Raw genomic sequence first — 26384 nt, 5'->3', positions numbered from 1 at the left:
GATCCTTCTCCTGATTAATTGTAGCTAAATTAGCCCCCATTATATTTGGGGTTATTTTTTCCAATGTGCATTACTTTACATTTATCTACATTAAATTTCATTTACCATTTTGTTGCCCAGTCACTTAGTTTTGTGAGATCTTTTTGAAGTTCTTCACAGTCTGCTTTGGTCTTAACTATCTTGAGTGGTTTAGTATCATCTGCAAACTTTGCCACCTCGCTGTTTATCCCTTTTTCCAGATCATTTATGAATAGGTTGAATAGGATTGGTCCTAGGACTGACCTTTGGGGAACACCACTAGTTACCCCTCTCCATTCTGAAAATTTCCCATTTATTCCTACTCTTTGTTCCCTGTCTTTTAACCAGTTCTCAATCCATGCAAGGATCTTCCCTCTTATCCCATGACAACTTAATTTACATAGGAGCCTTTGGTGAGGGACCTTGTCAAAGGCTTTCTGGAAATCTAAGTAAACTATGTCCACTGGATCCCCCTTGTTCACATGTTTGTTGACCCCCTCAAAGAACTCTAATAGAGTAGTAAGACATGATCTCCGTTTACAGAAACCATGTTGACTTTTGGGCAACAATTTATGTTCTTCTATGTGTCTGACAATTTTATTCTTTACTATTGTTTCAACTAATTTGCCCGGTACTGACGTTAGACTTACCGGTCTGTAATTGCCAGGATCACCTCTAGAGCCCTTCTTAAATATTGGCGTTACATTAGCTATCTTCCAGTCATTGGGTACAGTAGCTGATTTAAAGGACAGGTTATAAACCATAGTTCCTCAATTTCACATTTGAGTTCTTTCAGAACTCTTGGGTGAATGCCATCTGGTCCTGGTGACTTGTTACTGTTAAGTTTCAGAGTAGCAGCCATGTTAGTCTGTATCCACAAAAAGAAAAGGAGGACTTGTGGCACCTTAGAAATTAATAAATTTATTTGAGCATAAGCTTTCGTGAGCTACAGCTCACTTCATCGGATGCATTCAGTGGAAAATACAGTGGGGAGATTTTATATACACAGAGAACATGAAACAATGGGTGTTACCACACACACTGTAACGAGAGTGATCAGGTAAGGAGATCTATTACCAGCAGGAGAGGAAAAAAAACCTTTTGTAGTGATAATCAGTTCCTCAGATTTGTCACCTACAAAAGACGGCTCAGGTTTGGCAATCTCCCTAACATCCTCAGCTGTGAAGACTGGAAGCCGTGAAGCCGTCTCATTCATTTTCATACGTATACAGGAATCACGGCTCCTGGGAACGCATTAAGCTGTGGGTCTTTTGCCATCAGCGTCAAAGGGAATTATGTAGAGGGGAGAAAACATGGGCATGTGGAACATGCAGACCAGCACTGTCAAAAATGCCCAGTGATTTTTTGGGGTGGCTCATTTTCTGGGAGCCCAACTTGAGACACCTTGGGCCTGAGCACCTGTAGCTCCCACTGACTTGCACGTAAGCTGGGCTCCTGCCACACAAAATCAGTGGCCACTTTTGAAAATTTTGGCCATAGTATCTTTGGAGAGACTCTTCATGCGGAGCCTTATGCTGAGTAGGGGGAGTGATGGGACCAACTCCCAGGGCGTCTGGGAGTGCCAGGGGAGGAAGATGCGTGGCCCCATGAGCACCTCTGCATCAGTCCCAGCAGTCAGGAACTGGGCTGTGAATATGGGAGATACATAAGCAAAGGTTCCCTGGGAATTATAAACATTTCTCCCCATTTTATGCCACCACCTCAGCATTGGTGAGGACATTAAAGGACATTATTTATTCGGTATCTAGTGTCCCATCACCAGTATTTAACAGGGAGTGGCTGAGAAGCATTTGGCCTATGGAAGGTGGTGTACTCACCATCTGTAGCATCCCCTTGTGTCAAAGCGCAATGCTGCAAGGGGTCCTCATCCCCAGTGCCTCCTGCTGGATGCCTGCCTCTTGCCAGGTCTTGCGTGGCTCAGCCCTCCAGCCAAGTCAATGTCCATACCCTCCAGGGGCAACAAAAAGGTCCAAACAAAAGTTCTAACAGATCCAAAGTAGTAATTCCTCGGTCCCTCTTGGGCCAAACTAACATCTACCTCCTCTCCAACAGGATTCCCCATGCAGCCTCTCTTCCCCAGGGACTCTGGCAGGTTACCTCTGGGGTCTCCAAGTTACAAGCCCTGTCCCAGAACTCCTCTCACAGGGGTCAAACCAACCAGCTCCCCAAGAGTTTCTTCTAAACATTGTAGGCCCTAACTCAGGGCTTCGCCCAAGAGAGAGTCTGCTCTGCTCCCTGGGGGTTTCTTCTCTCTCCTTATTCCCTTCCCAGAAGCCAGTGTTTACATGTAGACTCTCTGGTCGGGAGGCCAAGGCCGGCTCTTTTCCCAGAGCCTAATGACAGGAACTCCACCACTGTCTCCCTTCTCCAGGGCTCCTGATGGTTCTCTTGCAGCTGTCACTGTCGCCCCCACCCAGGGCTGCTCTACCTCCTGTGGGCTCCTCCCAGCCTGCAGCAGCCGCAGCACCTTGCTTTTGAGCACTTCTTTTTCTCTCCTTTCCTTCTTAGAACTTTTCCTTTACACTGTTCTAGCTCAGCTGCTCCATTGCTGATTAGCTAAAGGGGCAGCACCTGCCTGCTCTCAGGTGTAGCCCACAGGGTCGTTGTGAGCCAATTAGGCCCTAATTCTCCTGAAGAGGCACTGAGCCCATGACAGCCTAATAAAAATAAGGCCCAAACCCTAATCCACACCACTCAGGCTGTCTTGAAGCTAGCAGATCGCTCAGTGTGAGGTTAAGATTAGGATTCCACTGGGTGGAAGGGGAATGTCATATACAGGCAGGTGTCTGTCCCCGTGCCCTCTACTGGACCTGTTCAAGTGTGTGACCATGTTATCAGCTAGTGACCGGAGGTCCTCAGAGGATATAAACACTGCTACAGCTGAGATTGTCCTTTGGTTTACTTGGTGGCAGCCTGTGGCAGTTTTGGAGCAGGATTCCCCATGCTGCCTGTGAGTGGCTTGGCATGCTGGGATGGTGTCAGTCTCTCTGCATGTCTAGATCTTATGTGGGAGAGAAGAAACTTCTCCACATGCTTTGCAACCAGGTCACTATTTCCTGCTACCCCTCTCCTAGCCAGGCCATCTCACGTCAAAGGACTCAGTGTGTTTCCCCCAACTTGCCAATCAGGTGATTCTGTCTCAGATACAGAAATCCACAGTATGGCCCCAGGTCTGCAACCTGATGGCCAGACATTAGAGCTGCCTTAATCCTTAGCCTAATTGGGCAATCAGATGTGTGTCCTGTATGTTACTGCTAACCTTGATCTGGGACTCTTGTGAGTTGCTGTGCCAGTGAGCCATACGGGGACTTCCCCGGTTGCAACAGTAGAAGCCGGGTGGCTGGCCTTCTCCCTGCGGTGAGCTGCTCTCTGCAGTTGTTCAGGTACCTTTCCTCCTCGCTGCTTTGCTGTCAAGCTGCTGCTGCTGCAGCAGATGCTGATTTGGGCTTTCTCTGCCCACAGGAGCCATCTTCAGCAACCAAAAGTCTCCATAAAAGCCAGTCCCGGACCATTCTGCAGGGACTCCGCTGGCTCCTGCACACCATTGCCATCAACTACAGTGTCCTGAGTGCCCGGGTGCAACAAGACAGCCCTGACCAGCCAGCCCCCGGAGAGCAAGAGGCTCCCAGGAGAGCAGCGCGGACCCGCAGCCAAACACGGAGGGAGAGGTTTGCTCTATGGAGAGTTAACGTTCTGGGCCATGCCCTGCCCTTGGTCTGACATCTGTGGATCTGAGTGCAGACAGCCAGCCTAGAAGAGGGGGATTCATTCTTCAAAGCCAAAGACTCCCCCCCCCCCCCCCCGAACTAGCACATTTCTCACTCTTCTCCTCTCCCTTACACCGGTGTAAGTCAGGAATAACTCCAGCCAAGCCCAAGGAGTTACACCAGTGAAAATGGGAGCAGAATCAGGCTCCAGGATGACACTGCACCACAACGAAAAGTGCTTCACGGAGCTCTGTAATTATAGCACTGCCCCCATCCAAGAGGGTCCTCACGATACGCAGTAACTAATGCCATTCCTAGTGATACTGGAGTAGCTGTGAACTTCCTCACGCACCTCTCAGCAGAGATGATGGGGGGCGGATAGCTCAGTGGTTTGAGCATTGGCCTTCTAAACCCAGGATTGTGAGTTCAATCCTTGAGGGGGCCATTTAGGGATCTGGGGCAAAAATTGGGGATTGGCCCTGCTTTGAGCAGGGGGTTGGACTAGATGACCTCCTGAGGTCCCTTCCAACCCTGATATTCTATGATTCTCTCTCTCCCAGCAGGGGCTGTGCCAGCATCTCCCCTGGTGCCTCAAGAGTTGGGCCTGTGTGTACAAACCAATGGGGGGAGGGGTGGCTATATTCAAAACTGGGAGCATGAAAGAGGTGGCCATTTTAGCTGGCATGGTGACAGTGGGGTGGGTGAGGTGCTTCCCTGGGACCAGATTGGGGGAGAGAACTTTGGGCAGGCCCCCCCTTCAACTAAACTACATGGGGCCTCTTGAAAAGCCCTCAGGGAACAAGAGTTGGTGTATGAGGTGTGGCGGCTGCAGGTCCGTGAGCAGGGGAAGTGATGCATGCCTGCTGGGATGTGACAGAAGCACCCTCAGGCATATAGGGAGCTCTTGGTCACATGCTCAGCAGAGGCCTGGACTGGCTTCATGGAATGGCTGGCTGGAGAGGATGCTACAGAATGTTAAGGGCCTCCATCAGCATCCGGGAACCTGAGCCTCTGGGCTCCTCAACGGGGCAAGATCCCGGGGACAGGATTTTGCTTGAGGCCTGCAGTTGAGAGGCATCCATGCTCTGGTCTCTGAATTCCTGCTGTCTGGTAGTGTGCCCTTCCTTGCCACAGCCAGGCAGCAGGGGACACTGCAGCTAAGGGCTCTGGGAGGAAAAATACTGCGGGAGATGGGGGGTGAATTTGTTAATTTGTCTGTGCTTCCCTGTCGCTAGGGAGTTGCTGGCCAGAAGGGAGAGTTCCCAGGAAGGAAGCGCCAAGATAGGGGAATACAAACCACTACAGCCCATCCAGAACATCCTCCCACAGGTAACCAGCCTCTCCACTCATTCCTCACCCCTTAATATTGCTGTTCCTGTTACTATCCCCACCAAACAGGGACTGACCTCTGGTAATGGACTTCCCCCACCTCTTCCCTACACAGAAGGAGGAAGGCCCAAGGGTACCCAAGAGAAGGAAAAAGAAAGTGAAGATGAAGAAGAAAGGGTTGGTGCAGTGTGGGAACGTGGCTGATGAAGAGGAAGGGAAAGCTTGGGGAGGAGAGAACAGAGCAAGTGCTGCCGTTGGGCTCCTCCACAGCAACAGAGTTGGCCAGGAGAAACCACTCCCACAGGGGACAATTCCTCTCCCGGCAGGTAACAATATTAGTAGGCATCAGACTGAAAGAAGGCTCTAGCAGGGGTGCTGGAACAATTCATTTAGTGGGGGATGCTGAGAGCTGTTGAACCAAACTGTAGACCTACAGATGATGGACACCACTTCAACTCAGGGGAATCGGAACAGCACATATTGCACATGTAAACACTAACTGTGTGAAAAGTTTAGCTGGAACCCAACACCCACTTCAGGTCAGGATGGGTCCAGTTTATAACCAACCTGCAGACAATCAGAGCAGGTCCATCCAGGGTGTTCCCATCACATGGGGCCCTCTGAATTTCACCTAGCATGTTGTTTTCAGATGGTGGGTCGTGATGGTGGCCTGATTCCTGCCCTCTCCTGGGGTTTGTGACCTTCTCTACTAAGCCTGTCCCCCAAATCCTGCAGTGGTATCAAGAAGCACCTGTTCCCCATTCCCTCACCATGGAATTGGGAAATACTTGTGCTGTAGCCACTAATATAAAACAGGTGGTAGCAGATCCCTATAAGGTTTTAGTGCCATAGCAAAGGAACTTGCTCAGGTTTTGTGGAACTTGAACCTGTGAGTCAACCTGCGTTGGGTGCCTTGGTGTAGGCCACCTGCCAATGAACCTGTCACTGTCTGGTCCATGTGACACAAACTCTACAGAGCTTATTCTTCTCTAGTGAGTATTTAGTTACCCCCCTGAATGCCACATGCTAAGCATAAAAACATAAGAACGGCCATAGAATCATAGACTATTAGGGTTGGAAGAGACCTCAGGAGGTCATCTAGTCCAATCCCCTGCTCAAAGCAGGACCAATCCCCAGCTAAATCATCCCAGCCAGGGCTTTGTCAAGCTGGGCCTTAAAAACCTCTAAGGATGGAGATTCCACCTCCACCCTAGGTAACCCATCCCAGTGCTTCACTACCCTCCTAGTGAAATAGTGTTTCCTAATATCCAACCTAGACCTCCCGCACTGCAACTTGAGACTATTGCTCCTTGTTCTGTCATCTGCCACCACTGAGAATAGCCGAGCTCCATCCTCTTTGGAACGCCCCTTCAGGTAATTGAAGGCTACTATCAAATCCCCCCTCACCCTTCTCTTCTGCAGACTAAATAACCCCAGTTCCCTCAGCCTCTCCTTGTAAATCATGTGCCCCAGCCCCCTAATCATTTTTTTGCCCTCCGCTGGACTCTCTCCAATTTGTCCACATCCCTTGTGTAGTTGGAGGACCAAAACTGGACACAATGCTCCAGGTGTGGCCTCACCAGTGCCAAATAGAGGGGAATAATCACTTCCCTCGCTCTGCTGGCAATGCTCCTACTAATACAGGGCAATATGCCGTTGGCCTTCTTGGCAACAAGGGCACACTGCTGACTCATATCCAGCTTCTTGTCCACTGTAATCCCCAGGTCCTTTTCTGCAGAACTGGTGCTTAGCCAGTCGGTCCCCAGCCTGTAGCGGTGCATGGGATTCTTCCTTCCTAAGTGCAGGACTCTGCACTTGTCCTTGTTGAACCTCATCAGATTTCTTTTGGCCCAATCCTCCAATTTGTCTAGGTCACTCTGGACCCTATCCCTACCCCCCAGCGTATCTACCTCTCCCCCCACAGCCATGTGTCATCTGCGAACTTGCTGAGGGTGCAATTCATCCCATCATCCAGATCATTAATAAAGATGTTGAACAAAAGTGGTCAGACCAATGGTCCAGCTATCCCAGTAACCTGTCGTCCGACAGCCGCCAATGCCAGATGCTTTAGAGTGAGTGAACAGAACAGGGCAATTTACTGAGTGATCCATCCACTGTCATCCAGTCCGTTTCTAGCAGTCTGGGGTTTAGGGACACCCATAGCATGGGGTTGTGTCCCTGACCATCTTGGCTAATAGCCATTGATGGCCCTATCCTCCATGAACTTAACTAATTCATTTTTTGAATCTAGTTGTACTTTTGGCCTTCACAGCATCCCCTAGCAATGAGTGCCACAGGTTGACTGTGCATTATGTGAAGAAAGACTTCCTTTTGTTTGTTTTAAACCGGCTGCCTGTTCATTTTATTTGGTGACTCCTAGTGCCTGTGTTATGTGAAGGGGTAAATAACACTTCCTTGTGCACTTTCTCCACCAATCATGATTTTATAGACCTCTATAACATCTCCCACTTAGTTGTCTCTTTTCCAAGCTGAATAGTCCAAGTTTTTTTTAAACCTCTCCTCATAGGGAAGCTGTTCCATATCCTTAATAATTTTTGTTGCCCTTCTCTGTACTGTTTCCAATTCTAATATATCTTTTTTAGATGGGACAACCAGAACTACATGCAATATTCAAGATGTGCGTGTATCATGGAGTTTTACAGTGGCATTATGATATTTACTGTCTTATTATTTATCCCTTTCCTAATGGTTCCTAACATCGTTACCTTTTTTGACTGCCTCTTCATATTTGAGCGGATGGTTTCTGAGAACTATCCATGATGACTCCATGATCTCTTTCTTGAGTGGTAACAGCTAATGTAGACCCCATCATTTTGTATGTATCATTGGTGTTACATTTTTCAAGGTGCATTACTTTGCATTTATCAACATTGAGTGTCTGCCATTTTCTTTTGCAGTCACGCAGTTTTGTGAGATCCCTTTGTAACTCTTTGCAGTCTCCTTTGGACTTAACTATCTATAATAATTTTGTATCATCTGCAAACTTTGCCACCTCATTGTTTATCCCTTTTTCCAGGTCATTTATGAATATATTGTACAGCATTGGTTCTCGTACAGATCCTTGGGGGATCCTTCCATTTATCTCTCCACTGTGAAAACTGACCGCTTACTCCTACCCTTTGTTTCCTATTTTTAACCAGTTACTGATCCATGACAGGGCATTTCCACTTATCCCATGACTGCTTACTTTGCTCCTTTGCTTTGCCTTTGGTGAGGGACCTTATCAAAGGCTTTCTGAAAGTTCAAGCATAATCAGGGGTTAGCAGATTTCCTGAGCCACAGGACATTTCACAGCATGGTTAGACATCCTGCTACAGGGTCATGTGAGTGCCACTTCTCTGGAAGGTCATAGAAAACTTGATCTGTTCTTAAAAATAGTTACCCTAACCATCCCATTCCATATGCACTGCACAGTTTGCTTGTAGATCCACCCCACAAATGTCTTTTTGGTTTACATTTAAAAAACACAAGCCTGAAACCAATATCCCCTGCTTTGTATTACAGGACATTTCCCTCAGGTGCGTTACTAACCCTTGAAGATAGGGAGTGGTAATAGAAATAAAGGTGGTAATAGAAATACAAGTTAGGTTTTTAACATAGAAAACTCTGGTGCCTTAATAAATCCACTCTCTGTAACTGGACACAGAAATGTCAGGTACTGCAGATCTAAACAGTGAGTTCTGAAATGTAGATAGTTTAGAGCACCTAACTGAAGTTTAGCTGCATGGGGCAGAGAGGATGGGAGGGGGGAAAGGAAGGGAAGACTTTGCAGAACATCTTTGCCATCCTTGGCAGGTGTTGCTGTGAGAATGAGGAGGAAAATACTGATGTTCTCAGAAAGCTGTTGGGCAAAGTTTTCCCGGCTAGTGTAATGACCACAAAAAATCCTTGTCCCAGTGTTAAATCTAACTTAACTTCATTTAATCCAGGGCAGAGCACAAAGAAGAAAAAGAAGAAAATTAAAAATAAAATCAAGTCCCAGGAGTCCTCACTGGAGCCACAGAACGAAGGCATCTCGGGTACCTTTGGTCAGTATTTCCCAGGTGAAGTGTGTATGCAGGAGGGGATGCTGTACATCTGCTGTCCATGTTCCTGCAAAGAGTGGGAAGGGTTCGATCTGCTATCATCTGTGTTTCTTGGATTAGGAAAGCTTGTGAAATGTTATGGCCCGTATTGCATCAAGTTACTGGTGGATTTCAAACTGACCATGGGGAAGTATCTTCCCCCAACTTGCTGTTGGCCTGAGGAATGGTTGGGAATGGTATGTTTAGTCAGCAAGAAGTTGTGAGCAGCATCGGTTTGATTTGTTTTGCAGCACAGCTTATAGCCTGGGAAGGTCCCAGACTGACCAGTGATGTTATCTGGGTGGGTATTGGAAATCAAGGTTTAAAAGGGATAGCCAGATGTGCCCAGAGTACATATGTATGTATTGAGTACATACAATGGTTCAAGGCAACTCTGATACTGTGACATACCATCATATAATCCAGACTAGTGGGTCGCTGTGTCACTGTCTTGTAACCTGGGGTGCCTTGCTCCTGTAGCCTCCAACCTGGACTGCTCACAACCAGCCACCAGCAGACAGGCCACTCCCAGATGTGATTGTGTAACTGCTGCCTGCCAGTCATACCCTGGCTCTCACAGCCTGGTTATACTACAGGATGACCCCAACACACTCCCAGTCTTGGACTTTCCCCCAGAAATATACATCTTGTACTGCCCAGCCCTCTCTGGGACAGTCTGCAAATATTAAGTTCATTATCCTTTTAAGGAAATAATATACAGCAGTTTATCATGATAAATGAAGTTACCTAGACAATTTAAACACACTGGATTGGATGAAACAATAAAACAAGTTTATTAGCTACAAAGAGAGATTTGAAGTGAATACAAGTAATGAGGCATAAAAGTCAGAAATGGGTACAAGAAAGATAAAATGCTTACTAGTGCCTAATTTAACAAACTGTGTTAGGTTCTAGCAAAATTTCTCACCACATGCTTCCAGCAAGATTACTGATCAAACTCTTCAGGTCAGGAGCCACTCCCCAGAGTCCAATCCCTGTTTCCTTTTGTCTTCTGAGGTGCAGAGAATGTGATGAGCATGGAGAAAGGGGGTCTGTTGGGGGTGTTTGCTCCTCATTTTATAATTTCGGTCCCCCTCTTGAAAAACATTTCCAGCTAAGAACCAGGAAATAGTCTATGTAAAAGGATGTTCCCTGCTGGGGTTTTTTTCCCACCTGTTCGAGTTTTTCTTTGTTTTCCCTTTCCTTCCCTTCCTGATGACTCTGTTTACTACTTAAATGCAAATTAAGGCAAGCACACATTCCTTTGTTTAGGACAGACCTGTTTACTGACTTCTGCTTGGGCGGGGCTGTGGGGTTTGGAACAGGGAAATCTTGTAACTTCACATACGGTGTTGCCACATGTATGTTATCAGGACAATACTGACCAGTGAATTATGAGTTTTCAAATGATGCTTTACAAGGCATACCTTGTACATAGATTATTACAGTAGTGTGTCAGGTGTGAATACAGTGGTGTGTTCCATCACAGATGCCCCCTATTCCTTGGGGTGAAGTCTGATTTGAGGGCTTGAGAATGAGGCTGAAAAGGAATGGGGATAGGGGACAGCCTGTCCAGAAAGGCGGGGAATACTTCAGACCTTTAGCTGGGACTGCTGTCCTGGGATTGTCAGATATCAAAGTTCATTTGATTTTCCAAAGTTATATCTCAAAAGTCTGCACCGGGTGGGTGACTCTATTCTCTCAGAGAACTTCTCCCCAAGAGAAGGCAGGTGTCTTGTTTTGATGATGGTGGCTGGTGAATGATATAGATGTTTTTGCATACATTAGCTGAAGTTAATTGTTAATACTGTTTGGCCTTTCCACATGAGGGATGGCAGAATATCTTTAAGGTTATTAGACTGGGTTTTGGAGGTTATTTTGGCTCAGATGGGCAGTTTTTGCTTAGATGAACAGAGGGCCCCTTTAGTCATCTTCTCGCTGGACTTAAAACTACCCTTTCTTCAGAGCTAGCTTATGTGTGGTTGAGCGGTGGCAGCGAGCCAAGCAGGAAGCTACCCCAGCCACTGATGCAGAATGAACTCCTTTTCTATACCATCCTGCAACACTTGCTGGAAAGAGGAGGAGTTGCTGCTGCTCCTCTTTATTTGAAGAGGGCTGGAAAAAGGAGCGGATAGGGAGTTATGAATTAAGGGTAAGCTCCATTGTCTGGGAAACAAGCAAGGTCTGTGCTCAGCATTATCATGATGGGGGGGGGTCTCATGCTGTCATAGGGCCTGATCCAAAGCTTATCAATGTCAATGGGAGCCTTTCCATTGACTACATAGATTGTAAGGCCAGAAGGGATCATTGTGATCATCTAGTCTGTCTTTCTGCATAACACAGGCTAGAGAACCTCACCCCATAACTTCAGCATCAAGCCCAGAAATTCTGACCTAATGGGCTTTGAATTAGGCCCATAATATACTGCCCAGGAAAAGGAGTCCTGCACGCTGGTAATCAGTTTTGCCCCAAGAGGTTGGTTGGTTGATTCTTATTGTCTTGCTCAGCAGCAAGATTTACAATCTTTCCTTTGTTATTAATGATGGGTCTTTATTTTCTCTCAGACTTGTATCGAAGGGCAATGCTGGCTCTGAAAATGAGGCAAGAGCGGAGGAAGCAGCCCTCTGCTGTCACTTCCTGAAGAAAAGCTCCATATTGTTGACCGCATAAATGTGGTCTCCACCAGGCATGAGGAGGTGATGGCAGATTGTTCTGTGCTGTTATTGCTGGTGGTGTGAGGTTCTATGTTCCCCTCTACCAGTGCAATGTATCTGTGCTCCCACTCAGAACCTCCCAAGTCCCAAAGGGTAAGTGTCCACGAGTACGTGCAGTCAGTATCGGCTCCAGCAGTGAGATTGTCTAACCTAATGGAAACTCTGCTCGAGAGACAAGATTCTCAGGGCTCGTGGGCTACAAAGGTGGAGTCTCAAGCATGAGTCTTCAAAATGTAAAGACTAGTTTCCTCATCCTAGGGACTGTGGGAATGTTTGGGATTCACACATGTAAGCTGAAGTGTCACACGTGTAGCGAGTTCTGCCAACAAACTGGATGTAAACATCTGAATAAAATGAAATGGAACATTTCTACACCTGAGTGGTTTTCTGTGTCTCTTCTTAATGTTCTCTCTCAGACTTTCTTACCCTGTAAGACACTTGGGGGTGGGATGTGGGGAACCAGACCAAGTCCCCGTATCCAGTAGGCCAGGGAAGAGGGCTGTGCGTGATGCAATCTGTCGACCTGGAAAAGGGCAGCTGGTGTCCATACAAGCTTATCCTCACAGGGCTGGGGCTGAGCTGGATAATCATTCATTCTACATCTACAAACTGGAAGGTATTTTTTTCCAATGACCAGATTAGGAAGGGATTTTTGGATCCCCTGTGAGGGGGGCCTCACTGAGTGTTCAACCATGCCAGCTGAGGCTTTGTTTCTGGAGTCCTCTCCCACAGGGACGAGGTGGTGTAGGATAACTAAAGCTGTGTGTCATCTGCATATTGCTGGCACTTGAGTCCACGTTGTCTGATCAGTTCACCTAGAGGGGTGCCTGTCAATGTTGAGTAGGACTGGAGAGAGAATTGATTTTTGTGGGAATCCACAAGTGAAGGGGTCTGTTGGCAGAGGTGCACTTTACTCTGAGTCATCCCACAGAAATGAATGGGACTAGTCATGGAGTAATGCATTACTCAACATGAGCAAGAGTGGCAGAATCTGGCCCACAGTGTTTCCATGGATTAAATTCCTTGGCTAGATGGGATCATAACCCTGTCTAGCATATCCAGCTGCTGTGCTCTGCAGATTCCGATGTGTGAAACATCACACATCTTTTACCTGTTGTCTCCTTATGCATCCTGTAACATATTATTCCACATAAGAAACAGCACGTATGATGGAGGGGGAAGGATACCTCAGTGGTTTGAGCACTGGCCTGCTAAACCCAGAGTTGTGAGTTCAATCCTTGAGGAGGCCATTTAGGGATCTGGGGGAAAAAATTGTGGCTTGGTCCTGCTTTGAGCAGGGGGTTGGAATGGATGACCTCCTGAGGTCCCTTCCAACCCTGATATTCTATGTGATAACAGGCCAGGAGTGTGTGGCTGCATCCAAGACATGCTTGCATACACTATAAATGCATAATGGAGAGGAGTAGTTTTTTGTTTTTCAGCTGTTAGTGTTTCAAAGCTGTGTATATATATATATGCATGGCTCTGAAACCTCTGAAGCCACCACAGAGATGCAAATGCACCAGCTGGATGCTTTTGACATGAAATAGCAACAGCATATTGAAGGCGTATGGTGGTTCCATCATGTTGTGAACAAGGATGTGAGGCACTGGACCAACCAGCAACCAATATCTTCCCAAATGACAATGCTGGTTCAAGTGGCTTGGCCATCTGCTCAGTGTGCTGGAGTCCCTACCAACCCGCCAGCTTTATGTGGTTAATCCAACAAAAGCTGGTTGGCGAAGACCTTGAGGAAGGTCTTGAAAATGCTGGAGGGATGTCGTGGCTTCTGATCTCACCTCCCTCTGCCTTAACATAGACATAGCCATAACATTGGTAGGAGCCAGACTTTCTGGAAACAGGCAAACTGAATTGTGCACTCAGCGCTCCACGAGCAGGAGAATTAATCAATGACTGACCGTTAGAGTGTGTGTACAGTACGTTCACACGTTCACAGTTCCCATTGGTTTGTGGTCAGCAAGAACTGCTGGGGCAATTCAAAGTGGCCTGTTAATTGGGAGATGAATAGGAGCATTATCTGCCCCCAGTTAAAAGAAAAGGGCTATTGAAGTTCCCTTTGGTCACATGATCTTAATCATGTGCCTGAGGCGATGTGGGGTCCAAGAGACATTCTGGCAGGGCCTGCACCTCTGATAAATAGATGACATCAGGGCTATCTAACTGCTTACGGCTACAGCCTGGTTGTCTCTGGTACATGACACCAGGGCTCATCCTAACAAACACAGCTCTACCAACACCTGTCTGAAGGAAGGCATTGAGATGTCTGCTGGCCTCCATGACAGCACTCCCAGCTGTCCGTCAGGGTGGCAGGAGCTGGGCTGTAACATCTTCCACCTGTAAAAAGAATAACTCACTAGTCCTTTTGTTTAGGTTTCCCTGTGTTTGTCTCTCTCTTCTATTAGGGTTTGTTTGACTCCATGAGTTTTAATCTACGATTAATCACTAATGTAACTGACGAACACCCAAACCCAAAGAGCTGAATAAGCCATTTATTCTCTTTGACATACAAGTTCTGCATCTGGTATGAATTTTCTAAGGGGTCGATGGTGATGAAATGTCACTTGTGCTGCTGCATGACTGTGAGAAAACTGTGGATAGAACACAAGGCACCTTCTTGGGCACTGAATCCCCTTGACTGGGAGTGGTGGACTCTGAAACAGCAGGCTCTCCTGTGGAGGAAACAAAACAGGGGTATGACATGTCTATAAGAATCATATAAACTGTGACCTCTTGCACCATATTGGCAGCCAGGGAGGCCAGTAATAAACAATGGCCAAACTCTGTATAGAGAACAGTGCACTAACTAGCAATTATAGATTTGATGAAATACTATCGGGGAAAGGCTAGTCAGGGTAAGAAGGATGGTCTAGTAGGTAGAACACTGGACTAGGGCTCAGGTAGGCCAGGAGTTCAATTCCTGGCTCAACCACAGACTGCCTGTGTGACCTTGGGCAAGTCATTTAACCCACCCTGTGCTTCAGTTCCCAGCCTGTCAAATAAGGATGATATGTCCCTACCTCGCTGGGGTTCTGACAGTCTAAAAGCCATTAACAATTAGGATGCACTTAGATCAGACAGTGATGGGGGTCCTATAAGTACCTAGATACCTGTTTTCTCTTCTAATGAGGAGCCTTTATTTCCAGCATCTTCGCAGGGCAAGGCAAACTGCACCATGAGAAGAGTAAAGAGTCAGTGTATGATTCTGTCTCATTCATGCTCTTCAGGGCTATACAGCTACCAAATGAATAACAGGAAGCTCTTAACTGGGATTGTAGGGGGAGTTGTAATTCCAGCTGTGGTTCTGGTGATGTCAGGAATGACAGGAGTGAGGCTGGAGGCACTAGATGTAATTATAGCCTCTTCAGCATGCCACAGTTTTCTAAGTAGTCTCTAACCCAAGCTGCTGGACAACAAAAGAGCTGACCTTCTAGCCCAGTGCCTGGATTACTTGATGAGCACACAGGGAGCTTGAAGAAGGGAGGCTGCCATCGGGCCAGGCAAAGAACAGCACCCTATTGATTTCCTTTAACAAATTCAATCCAAACTATTTCCTGGGACCATGTAAATATCAGCCCTCCTCACTACTGAACCCGTCCTTAAGTTAAGGTGACTACTCACATGAGCTACAGCTGTTGTATTGGCTCCAGTTTCCCCAGGCATTTGCCGCTTTAGCTTGGAGCTTGTGAATTGTTATGAATACCAGACAGGGGTGAAAGCAGCTGAGGGGAATGAAGATGTTTTCACTGAAGGATGGGAAAAGTAACAATTGACTCATGTTTTCTACTTTTAGGGTACATTGGACCATGTCTCTGAAAATAACAAGACCTTGTTACTTGACTGTAAGTAATGGCCAGTGGCATGGATCCCTCTGAGTATGTGTGTTTGCACCCATCGGTCTGTGTGTTTGTCTCTTTTTAGGTAAATGAGACCTCAAGGCTGATCTCCACAAGGGCTGTTAATGCATAGTCAGGAGCAGACTGACCGTAAGTCCAAATCTTTCTCCTGACTAGCAGAGACCTGCAGAGGGCAGAAAAACTGGGGCTACTGCTATTTATTGATTCTTTATGAAAAAGCCCTGAAAGAATTTTTCCAAAAATATTTCGGTTCTTTTTTCACTTTAGAAATTCAGACCTTGTCCACCCTGCTGGCAACTGCCAAACGAGAAAAATCACAGGAGTGAAAGTTTAGCAACAGGGAAGGGAAGGGATTTTTAGCCAGACTCAGACTGTTTTTTTTGTTTGTTTTGTTTTACACTTATTTGACTCCCGTGACTAACAAATACTTGGGAGACAGGGTGTTTTTGTTAGCGGTAGCACATTACCACCCCGTCAGCTGAGGTGTAGAAGCTCATAATAGACATGGACGACCCCAACCAGTTCTGTAGCAAAATCAGAGAAGACCAGGCTAGACATGCCTAATATTTTTAAAGGTTAGAGAAAAGAGGGGGTGTTTATTTGTTTTTAAATAACCCCTCCAAGTATTCTGCATCCAAGAGAAAGCAGCAAAAAAGGACACAATCCCAGTGTTTTAGAAAGTCCTTTGCAGCTCACCTTCACTATAAAGAAAGACTCCAATATCTGGTTCTGATGCCATTACTAGCCTGTGGAGCCATATCCCATAAGCATTATTGGCATAAGGGGACTTTTTCCTTTTAGTCAGCCCAGGTTTGTCTTATCAGTAGAGTGGAGGGGGAGCAATCTGTGACCCAAGCTGGCCAAGGTTTATTGAAAAGATGTTACAAGCTTGCTAAGCTAACAGCTGGTTGGTCACAAATCCTTCCCTTCTACTTTCTCTCTTCTGACCCCTTTGGATAGGCTACTCGAATAGCTGTGTGTATTAGAAGATGATGCTGTTGTGCAGATGCATAAAATAAGGTGACTCGATTTTTTGATCACATTTGTTTGGGAGGCGGCACATACAGCCTGTACGGGTATGTCAACCATGTCATCACAGGGTGTGATGGCAGCTCGTGTATACATAGCCACGCCAGCTTTAATTAGCTAGCTTGGATACTGGAGCAGCTGTGGTACCATGGACTTCTGCATGGGCTAGCCCCAGGAGTCATTGCCCAGGGTTCCAAGTGGGTTTGTATAGTGGCTTCGCTGGTCTGGGACCCAAGCTAGCTAGATCAAAGCTAGCTCACGTATGTCAGCTCAAGCTGCAATCACACCCCAAGGTTATTCTAGACCAATGGTTCTCACCCACAGGTCCAGGGCCCCTGGGGGGCAACGAGCGGGTTTCAGGGGGTCTGCCAAGCTGGGCCAGCATTGGACTTGCTGTGGCCCAGGGTAGAAAGCTGAAGCCTTCCTCTCCACCCCGGCATGGGGCTTAAGCTGAAGCCTGAGCAACTTAGCTTCATGGGGGCCCCTGTGGCTTAGGCTCCGGGCAATTGTCCTGCTTGCTACCCCCAACACTGGTCCTGGCTTTTATATGCAGAAAAACAGTTGTTGTGGCACAAGTGGGCCATGGAGTTTTTACAGCATGTTGGGGGGGGGGGGAGGAAGCAGGGGCTCAGAAAGAGAAAGGTTGAGAACCCCTGTTCTAGACATACCCTACGATCCCTTCCTCCCAGCTGGCCAGTCCCAGTGAGACTCCAGTATTTTGGGGTTATTTTTTAAAAAGGCACAGGTAACACAACTGCCTCCTTGTACACTGACCTAGTATGTCAGTGTGACAGGAGTCCCATCTCCGGCCCTTCACCTGACCACACTGCTAGTGCTTGGTGGCCAGCACAGTCACAGCAGCACAAGCTGGGGCTTAGACAGTGAAGAAACATGCTTCCTAGAAGAGAGAGGAAGACGGCAGCAATCTGTCTGGGAAAGGTTCTGTCTGACACAGGAGGAAATGGCTTGCTGATTGTACACCTTTCTGGGGGTTTAACTGCTCCTCTGCAGGTACAGAGAGTATAACAGGCAGCTGTGGGGCCACTGGGGGGAGGGGCTGTAATTCCATCCGGGGTCCTGGTGATGTCAGGAATGACAAGAGGGGAGTCGCTAGATGGAATTTTAGCTCCTTATATAACATTTAGATATCCATATTTTGACTAAACTGTGAATCCATCCACCTTTGGTGTGGGAACCTCAGCTCCACCCATTCTGTTCCCTCTACTACATCCCTCTTTCTCAGAATATCCCCAGCTTCTCTGTGCTTCCCCCTTGTTTTCTCCAACTGTCCCCACTGCGCTTCCTTCAGGCCCTCTCCTGCTGGGCTTTCTAGCCTCTCTTGCCACTCCTGATTGGGTCCCCGGCTGCCTGCTCTACGATCATTGCCAAAAGCTGTATACAAGGAGTACCTCTCATGTAAAACTATTTTAAAACAGATTTACCTCAGAGGTCCTTAATGTGTCTTCAGTATTCTGAGCGTGGGGCATGTTAACATACGGGTCTGTCAACAAGAACACAGACATCGTTTGTTCAACCATCTCTAGTTTCTACTTCAAGTTCTTATACACTGCATCACTCTTCTAGCATTACCAGAGAGCAGTATCTTGCATCTTTTCTGTGTGTGTGTGTGTGTGTGTGTGTGTGTGTGTGTGTGTGTGTGTGTGTGTGTAAATATAGTGGGGACTGTCTTTTACCTTTAGGAGCTTTGCTTACATTCAGGGGATTTGTTACTTTCGGGGCATGTTTTTACAGTGTCTAGGACAAAGGGGCCCTAGTCTGTAGGTGCTGCCATCATAAATAAGCAACAGTAACAATACATGAAATAAGATGAGGGAACAGAGAAGAATAAACCCCTAAAGACCCACTCAGTTATAGTTTTATGCTCCATTTCTGCAGGTCATTAGTGGACCTTAATCATAGAAATGATGCAATTGTTTCAAGGCCTGTATCCATTTCAGCAGCCTGTACTGGTGCACCACGCTTATCAAGCACGGCGTTCCAAGGAAGCCAAAACTAATCCCCAGAAGCAGGACATGAAAAGGAGTTCTTACTCAAACACATGCTACAGCCGATATGTTACAAGCAACCCAAGTAAGATCATCCCCAAAGGCTGGTGTATCAGTCATTTCACTCCCCCGACCTTCCCAGGTCCAGTCCTTGTACCCTCTGCATTCGATTCCTTCCTCCTTCACTCTGCCGAGGCCCAGCAATAAGGGCATCACTGGACAGGCGGGCTCTGTCTCAGTTAAGTAGGACAAGGAGCCTGGGGAGGTGTGGGGGGTGAAGATGGGAGACAGGCGGACGGGGGAAGACTAGAACTGGGAGTAGTCAGTGAATCTGGGACTGGCTGGCAAAGAAGACTGGCTCTGGGAGCCAGAGAAAGAAATGCAGGGGAGGGGCTGGGAGCTGGTGGGTAGTTGGAGAGACTGAGATCGGCTGAGGAGCTGGGATGAGACTGAGACTGGCTGGGCAATGGGACTGGAACTGGAAACCAGTGAGCAGTAAGGCGATGCAGGGAGGGGAGACAGTTCTGATGAAGAGCCAGGGTGCGGGCGAAGGACTGGGACTGACTGGCCAAAGGGACTGGGACAAGAAGATGGGGAGTTGAAGACTGAGACTGGATGAGGGACCTGGGAAGGGAGACTGAGACTGGGAGCTAGTGGGGATAAGGAGCACAGGTGTGAGGGTGATTGGAACTGGGGCTGGGGGAGAGAGACTGATCAGACAAGGAGCCAAGTATGAGGAACGGGGACTGGATGTGAAAGCAGTCTGGAGACAAGGAGCTGGAGATGGGTGGTGAGGAAACTGCAAATGGCAAGCAAGGAGACTGGGTCTGGGAGCAGCAGGAAGATTGGGACTGGGTCCAGAGTGGGAGACTGGGCCTGGTTGGGCAATGAGGGATGAGAGGTCTAAGGAGAAGAGACTGGGACTTGCTCCGTGAGGAGAATGGGAAAGGGCTGAGGAGCCAGGGGTAGGGAAGAGACAGGGCTGGGACAGGGATAGATTGGAAAAGAAGTGATAGATGAATCTGCCGGGTAAAGCACACTCCAGAGACTGGAATGGAACATAAGATTTCTGAGTCTCACCATTCCTCTGCTGTCAGCAAATATCTGTGAAGTCCACTAGCAAAGTGTCTCCTCTTCCTCTAAGCTGGTCCACGTAGAGTATAACCACCTACTATGGCAATTAGTTACTCAGTTAACTCAGGTGGCAAAGGTCTGAGCAGTGGACATAAAAGTTCTAACCCTGCTGATCACCCATGTGGGTGTCAATACGATGCCACATGACAGAATTTCTGTTTTTCCAGTTTGCTTTTTTTAAAAAACCTAGAAAACTCCACCCAAAAAGCTATGTTTAAAGAATAGTACTAAGGAACAACCCCAGAGCGGGTCCATCCCCAGGGATCTTGTGGAAAAAACAGTATTTGAACCTATAACTGAAGACTGTACCATGCATATGCACAAGGGGGCTGAATTAAAGTCACACAGGTAACCTTAATTCTGACATTTTCTAACTTTTGAGTGCTTGACTTTCCAACCTTATGTGCCATTCCAACCCACTTATGTGCCATTCCAACCTTAATAATGTTCTTTTAATGTAGTTTTTGTGTGTGCAATAGCATTTTATTGCATACAAAATATCAGTATTCAGATTAAGAAAAAGAAAAAACTTCAAACTCTCAAAAAAGTAAAAAATCAAACATTCACCTTTGTCCTGGGTCTCAGGAGCTGGCAATGTTTCTTCAACACACTCACTGAAAAACAAAAGAAGACCATCATTTCGACTATAAATAAATAAATATTTGATACAGAGCTCAGTGCATCTCCATCAGTGCATAACAATTAAGCAATAGGCATTCACAGCACTTTACGCATGTTTTTTGCTCAGTCCTTCAGCCCTGACTCCAGTGAGTATTCCCACCCAAAGGCATCATGCAGTGGTGATCTAGGACTCCTGTGTTCTGTTCTCCGCTCTACCCATGGCCTGCTCTGTGTCCGGGGAAGGGGGTCTCTTTGCCTTTCTGCGTTTCAGTTCTTCTATCTGCGTAAAGCACTTTAAGATGTGTGGCTGAAATGCACTGCATAAGATTTATGTATTATTGGGTGGCTTTTCCAAAGCATCTAAGGAATAAAGTCCCATTGAAACTCACCAGGACTTCCGACTCAAGGAATATTTCCAACATACCTCTGAACAACATAAGCTATTACCAGCAGGAGAGTGGGGTGGGGACAGGTATTTTTTCATGCTTTCTGTGTATAAAAAGATCATCTACACTTTCCACAGTATGCATCTGATGAAGTGAGCTGTAGCTCATGAAAGCTTATGCTCAAATAAATTGGTTAGTCTCTAGGGTGCCACAAGTACTCCTTTTCTTTTTGTGAATACAGACTAACACAGCTGTTATTCTGAAACCTGTCACCAGGACTTTGATTCTTGAGCTGTTGACTTTCAATGAGACTTATGCTCCTATTTCACTTAGGTGCTTTTAAAAATGGCACCTCTTATTGCTGACTTCAGGGACACCTGACTGCAAGGTTGGGCATGTCAACTAGTTATTGCCTGATAAGGAAGAAGCATGTAAAATTTGCATCAAACTCAGAATGAGGCAGGTGAACAAGAAGAAAACCCACACTCTTTTAAAAGCACAGAAGGTTTTCTTTTTAAATTTCAGTTCTGCCCTGTATTTAGAGCCCAATCTGCTCCCTCTCAAGCCAATGGCAAATCTCCCACTGAAGTCAATGGGGGCAGGATCAACCCTTTGTCTACAGGGAGGGCACTGCCTGGATATGCTTGCAGAAATGTGCTTCATAAAATTAGTGTCACAAGCAACTGAAGGTGTCAGAGGGTCACTCCCAGAGCTTCCTTTTCATTCCTGCTTTGGGACACATCTAGAGCTCTCTTCTGCTCGGAAACACTGTGGGGGGGGAAAGAGCACTGAGCGTTTCTTTCGTCAACCTAGCAGCAGGACAGGATTTCAAACACCAGGCTGCGTTGCCCAGCATGGTGCAGCCACTTTGTGCCACACCACTAGAGAATTCTGAATGTACAGGTGATGTATTGAGCTCCAAGAGGAATACCCCAGCATGAGAGGGAATACCCCAGCCTCCTATTCCAGCCCCCATTCTCCTTGCTGATAGCAAAGGAGGCATGGCCAGAGGAAAGGCAATATGCCCAGATTGCCCCTATGCACTGATCTCTAGCTGAGGTTTTGGCTGCTTATGCGTGCTGGAATCTGGTATAAGATAGAGCAGTACCAGAGACTGGTCCTGCAGTCAACAGCCCCTAGACTGGCAGAGTGCGAAGGTAAATTTTATGCTCCTCCACCAATGCTGTGTGTGGTTCAGCCAGACCCCAAAACCTGGCCTGTAATGTTAAACAGAGTTATATACTGAAACCAGCTAGTGCCACTGATAATTCATCATGACTGCAAAGGGGCATTGTCCGACAACTGGTGTAGTCTAGGCCCCTGCATTCTGTGTACCTCCTGAGAAGCGCTGACCCCCTCCCTTCCCCGTAAAGTCAGCTGCAGTTGAGGAAGTTCAGCACCTCACAGGAGCAGCCCATGCTGCAGTCTGAAGCCTCTACTAGAGTGGGTGCAAGGTGCACCCACACCATGCATTCCAGCTATGGCCACCATGAGCCATTTTGCCCTGGGAAGTGGGGTTAGGATGCGTGGAGAACATAGCAAAGAAACAATTCTCAAAAATAATCACCCACAAGCTTTGTCAGTGAGTATTTTCAACGGTGAGCTCTGGCTGTGTATGTTTGTGTGGAGATGGGAAGACAGAAATGAAGGATATTTCTTTAGAATAAATTAACTTTGCCAAGGAACTTAGGAGTCATTGCCATGGAGTTTGGTCCTATTGTGCGGAGAATAATAGGACCAAATAGGACACTCCATGGAGACACAGAGTAGCCAGGGCTACTGATCAGGGCTTGAGAGCTGGTCAGATGAAGAGAGAGTTGGATGGAGCCCTGTGTTACTTCAGAAAGAGCCCCATAAAATCTAGAGACAGCCCTGCCCAGGGACCTCTGGAAACCCCCACCCTCAAACATAGATCCCGCCTTTGTTTTTAGCACCAAAGTAGTTACCTTAAACATGGGATGCCCTTGCTTAGAGCAGACAGCACATCTATGTCTGAGGATAAGCTGGCCACACTCAGTTTCGATTTAGAGCCAGCCAAGTTAGTTGATATTGTTTGTTCCATAATCTGAAAAACAATTACATTTATTTCTCACAACATTCCAATTTCTGGCTCAATCATCTCACCTGCTTCTATTCCTTGCTTCTCTAGGGCCTCTTTTTGTTCCCTTCATGATAAGATCACCTGAATAGTACTGCCTCACAGAGGAAACTCAAGTCAATAAAGGGGAGGTGGACCCACGGGGAGTTCTAATGAAAAGCTAGAAAATAATTTAGGCAACACCTGGATTAAAAAATAATCCAAGGGACAAATAATGAAGTTAGGAATAAATGGTATAAGAGAGGGGAGTGAGATTCCATGTGGAACAAGAAGTCAGGCAAAAGTCCATACCATTTAAACATGTCCTGTATGTTTCCATTGTGTAATATGATGTTCAGCTATATTTGTTGATCTGTATCAACTTTAAATTCAATTCTCTGTTTTCTCCCTCTTCTGATCATGAAGGAGAATTTTAAACAAGACTGGACATAGCTCTGATCTCTGCAACACCTGCCTCTTATTTTTGCTCAGCCCTATGGAAAATGGCCAGACGGTGTGGGTGAGCTGCACTTTGCATCCTTGGGGGGTCTGATCCTGCACGCAATGGGAGTTTTATAATTGACTTTATGAGACCAGGACTTGGCCCAGTGTAATCAGGTGAAATAGTAAAGGTTTCACGTACACCACTTACCTTGTACTGATCCTCTTTCTCAGGTGCCTGGGCAGCAATTAAATTATTCTGCATATCAGCCAAAGGGGTACTCTCATAAGCAGGCATGATTTCCTCTTTCCCTGCTGCATGTGGCTGGCTCTCAAAAACCAAAGCAGAATCTACTTTTAGGATTTTTTCAAAATCCTCGTCCTCATCATGCTCAATATCATATGAGACAAGTCGTAAAATAAGTTCCTCCTTGCTCTTGACATCTTTTAGAAGTTCCACCCTGGTGACATCGGGTTTCTTCAGGTTCTGAAATGAATTTCTGCAAACGACCTGGTGTTGAAGAGAGAATTTTTGAAGAGAACTGTATTTCAGAGTCATTTTTCGTACAATTTGTCTACTGTTCGCTAATTAGAAAACAAGACAGTACAACAAGACTGTTTTAGCCTTGCATATGGATACATTGTTTTTACTCCATTTCAGTGGGCAGGAAAAACCAGGACTTTGTATTTGAATCTTTTTTTAAATAAAAGGCCGTCCACTCTGTTGGATGAGGTGATAACCACAGGAAAGGCTATCGTAAAAGAGAGGAAACATAGCAGACCCCGGGAGGATGAAATCTTGCCCTCACTGACATCAGTGGGAGTTTCGCCATTGACTTCAAAGGGGACAAGATTTCACTTACAGTATCTACTAATTTACCAGAGGTTGGAGGCCAGATACTGCCACCATTACTCAAGTGGGGTAGCATCTTACTCCAGGGGTAGTTCAATTTGTTAATAAGACAACTGGAGAAGTATGGTACCACTCAGCCTGAGTAAGACTATCAGAATCTGGCCCTGAGTGATTTGTTCAGGGTCACACAAGAGTCAAGAGTGTTTTGGGAATATTAATCTAGGAGTCTTGACTCTAAATTCCCTTCACGAACCACTAGACACACTACCTCTCTTTTACTATCAGGACTAGACTTGCTACCCAGATGCCGAAGACACTTTTGAACACACTTGTGATTAAAAATCAACATTATATTCTTAGTGTACTTTGCCCACTCTGTTGTATTTAAACTTTCTGAATGAAAAGAGATGAGAATAAAATATGAAGGCAACATAAACTATCAAGTCCAAGTACAATATCCAAAACAGACTACTTGGCCTTGATTCAGCAAAGCACTTAAACATATGCTTAATTTTAAGCATATTCTGAAATCCCATTGACTTTAATGGGAAAGGAGCACATGCTTAGTGTTATGCATATACTTAAGTGTTTTGCTGAATTGAGGCCCTCGGTGCCTCTGTGCGATCCCGTAAACTGCTTAAGCATGTGAGTAATCTAATTGACTTCAGTGGGACTTTTGCTTAAAGTTTAAGCATGTGCTTATATGCTTTCCTGGATCAGGATCATAGTGACAGTATGATAAACAATTTTTTACCAATTTGCATATGAAAATTACTCATTCTTTTTACTTACCTCCTTTGGTTTGACATCTAGTCGTCCTAAAGCATTCACAGAGGACCGTCTTTCTCTCCTTTTCTCTACATCACTTTCAGTAGCTGTACTTAGCAAACTTGTCTTAGATAGCGATGCTTTTTTTAGTTCTGGTAGCTCTAGTCCAGAATGAGTTCTAAATCTTTCATTCCGTTTCTCAGTAGGCTCTGTTTTTATGGAAATAACTGCTAAATGGTCTGAAATAAGGTCTGGATCTATGTCTAATGGTCTGTCTCTAATATGAGGGATTATTTCAACTGGTAGCTCTTTTGCTTGTAGCAATGTTTCTGCTGAATACCCATTTACATCTCTAACTGACTCTCCAGAACTTCCTGCCTCAATATTTATTTGAATGGCAAATGATGAAAGATCTTTGTCAGCAGTACTGTCAAACTCTGTAGCACTGTAGTTCTCAGTTGGTGAGTTTTCATTAAAAGAATGTATTATCTGGCCACTGGAGACTTCATTTATTATTATACTAGCTGTTCGTTCAGGAAAAATTGTTTTGCAATTTGTTCCATCGTGATAAAGGACTGGCTGAGATCCAGTTTCTTGCATGACACTGTTGTAAATGCTGCAAACCACTTGATTAACAGTATCTTCATACTCTGGATTTAAATGCTGGTCTTCATCTGCAGCTCCTACAAGACTGATTTTATTTGTGGACATTCTTTTTTTTATTGACTGTTTAAGTGTGTCTGTGATCTCATTCACTTCGGTTTTTGATAAACATCTTTTGTGTTCCATGCTTGTGCTGCAAACGGAGTTTAAGATTGTAGACACCAATTTACTTATTATTTCTTCTACTACTATTGCAGGTAATGCACCATCCTGTAATTGTGATAGCTGATACTTGGTTTCATGTGCTGACATTAACTGGCAGTGCTCTTCAGACACCTGGCTCTGCCTTGCTTCATCTCTGGGAGATTTCATTATGCCCAGTGGAGAGAAGGATTTTCTTGGAAACTGCTTACCAATAGGGGGTAGAGTCATCCTGGAGCTAATTGCTCTTTGTTTAGTTATTGTTCCCAGCGATGGTCTAGAAGGTCTTGCTGTGGGAGCTGACATGTAGTATGCAGACTTTTTGATCACCTCTGATGTGGTGTGAGCATCCCGCGCTGAGAATTTATGGATTGTTGGACAGAGACGAGATGGAATTTCCTCTTCCATTTCTGTTTCTTCCTCAGAATAAATCACCATTCCAGGAACATTGATAGGTGGAAAGTTTTCCCTCGGGTCAATTTCTTTTAATTTTCTAGCAGGCAGTTTTATTCCTTC

The 26384-nt window shown here is 46.0% G+C and overlaps 2 protein-coding genes across 14 annotated transcripts in view; one reads left to right on the top strand and one right to left on the bottom strand.

Moving 5' to 3' along the window:
* Positions 1 to 12246, top strand: part of ARL13A (ARF like GTPase 13A) — a 39170-nt gene extending 26924 nt beyond the window's left edge. For all 13 annotated transcript variants that reach the window (XM_084640097.1, XM_084640096.1, XM_084640104.1 and 10 more), the window contains 5 exons: positions 3502 to 3707; positions 4982 to 5075; positions 5191 to 5401; positions 9026 to 9124; positions 11725 to 12246. In XM_084640097.1, the coding sequence (XP_084496223.1) occupies positions 3502 to 3707; positions 4982 to 5075; positions 5191 to 5401; positions 9026 to 9124; positions 11725 to 11801 (687 nt within the window). In that variant the 3' untranslated portion in view covers positions 11802 to 12246. The remainder of the gene's footprint in view (positions 1 to 3501; positions 3708 to 4981; positions 5076 to 5190; positions 5402 to 9025; positions 9125 to 11724) is intronic.
* A 2138-nt stretch (positions 12247 to 14384) lies between these two features.
* Positions 14385 to 25314, bottom strand: LOC311526310 (uncharacterized protein; the record flags this gene model as incomplete). The annotated part of the gene is made up of 6 exons (XM_084639210.1): positions 25089 to 25314; positions 23655 to 23954; positions 22872 to 22990; positions 20486 to 20532; positions 18221 to 18279; positions 14385 to 14564 (listed from the first exon to the last, which is right to left on the bottom strand). Exons 2-6 carry the CDS (start codon positions 23739 to 23741, stop codon positions 14385 to 14387), a joined length of 492 nt encoding a protein of 163 aa, XP_084495336.1. The 5' UTR covers positions 23742 to 23954; positions 25089 to 25314.
* Between the last annotated feature and the right edge of the window lie 1070 nt (positions 25315 to 26384).

The sequence above is a fragment of the Lepidochelys olivacea genome (genome assembly GCF_965140295.1).
Source record: "Lepidochelys olivacea isolate rLepOli2 genome assembly, chromosome: 9".
NCBI classification, from domain to species: domain Eukaryota; kingdom Metazoa; phylum Chordata; order Testudines; family Cheloniidae; genus Lepidochelys; species Lepidochelys olivacea.
Note: the sequence above shows the minus strand (reverse complement) of the source record. Positions and strands in the feature narration are given on the sequence as shown.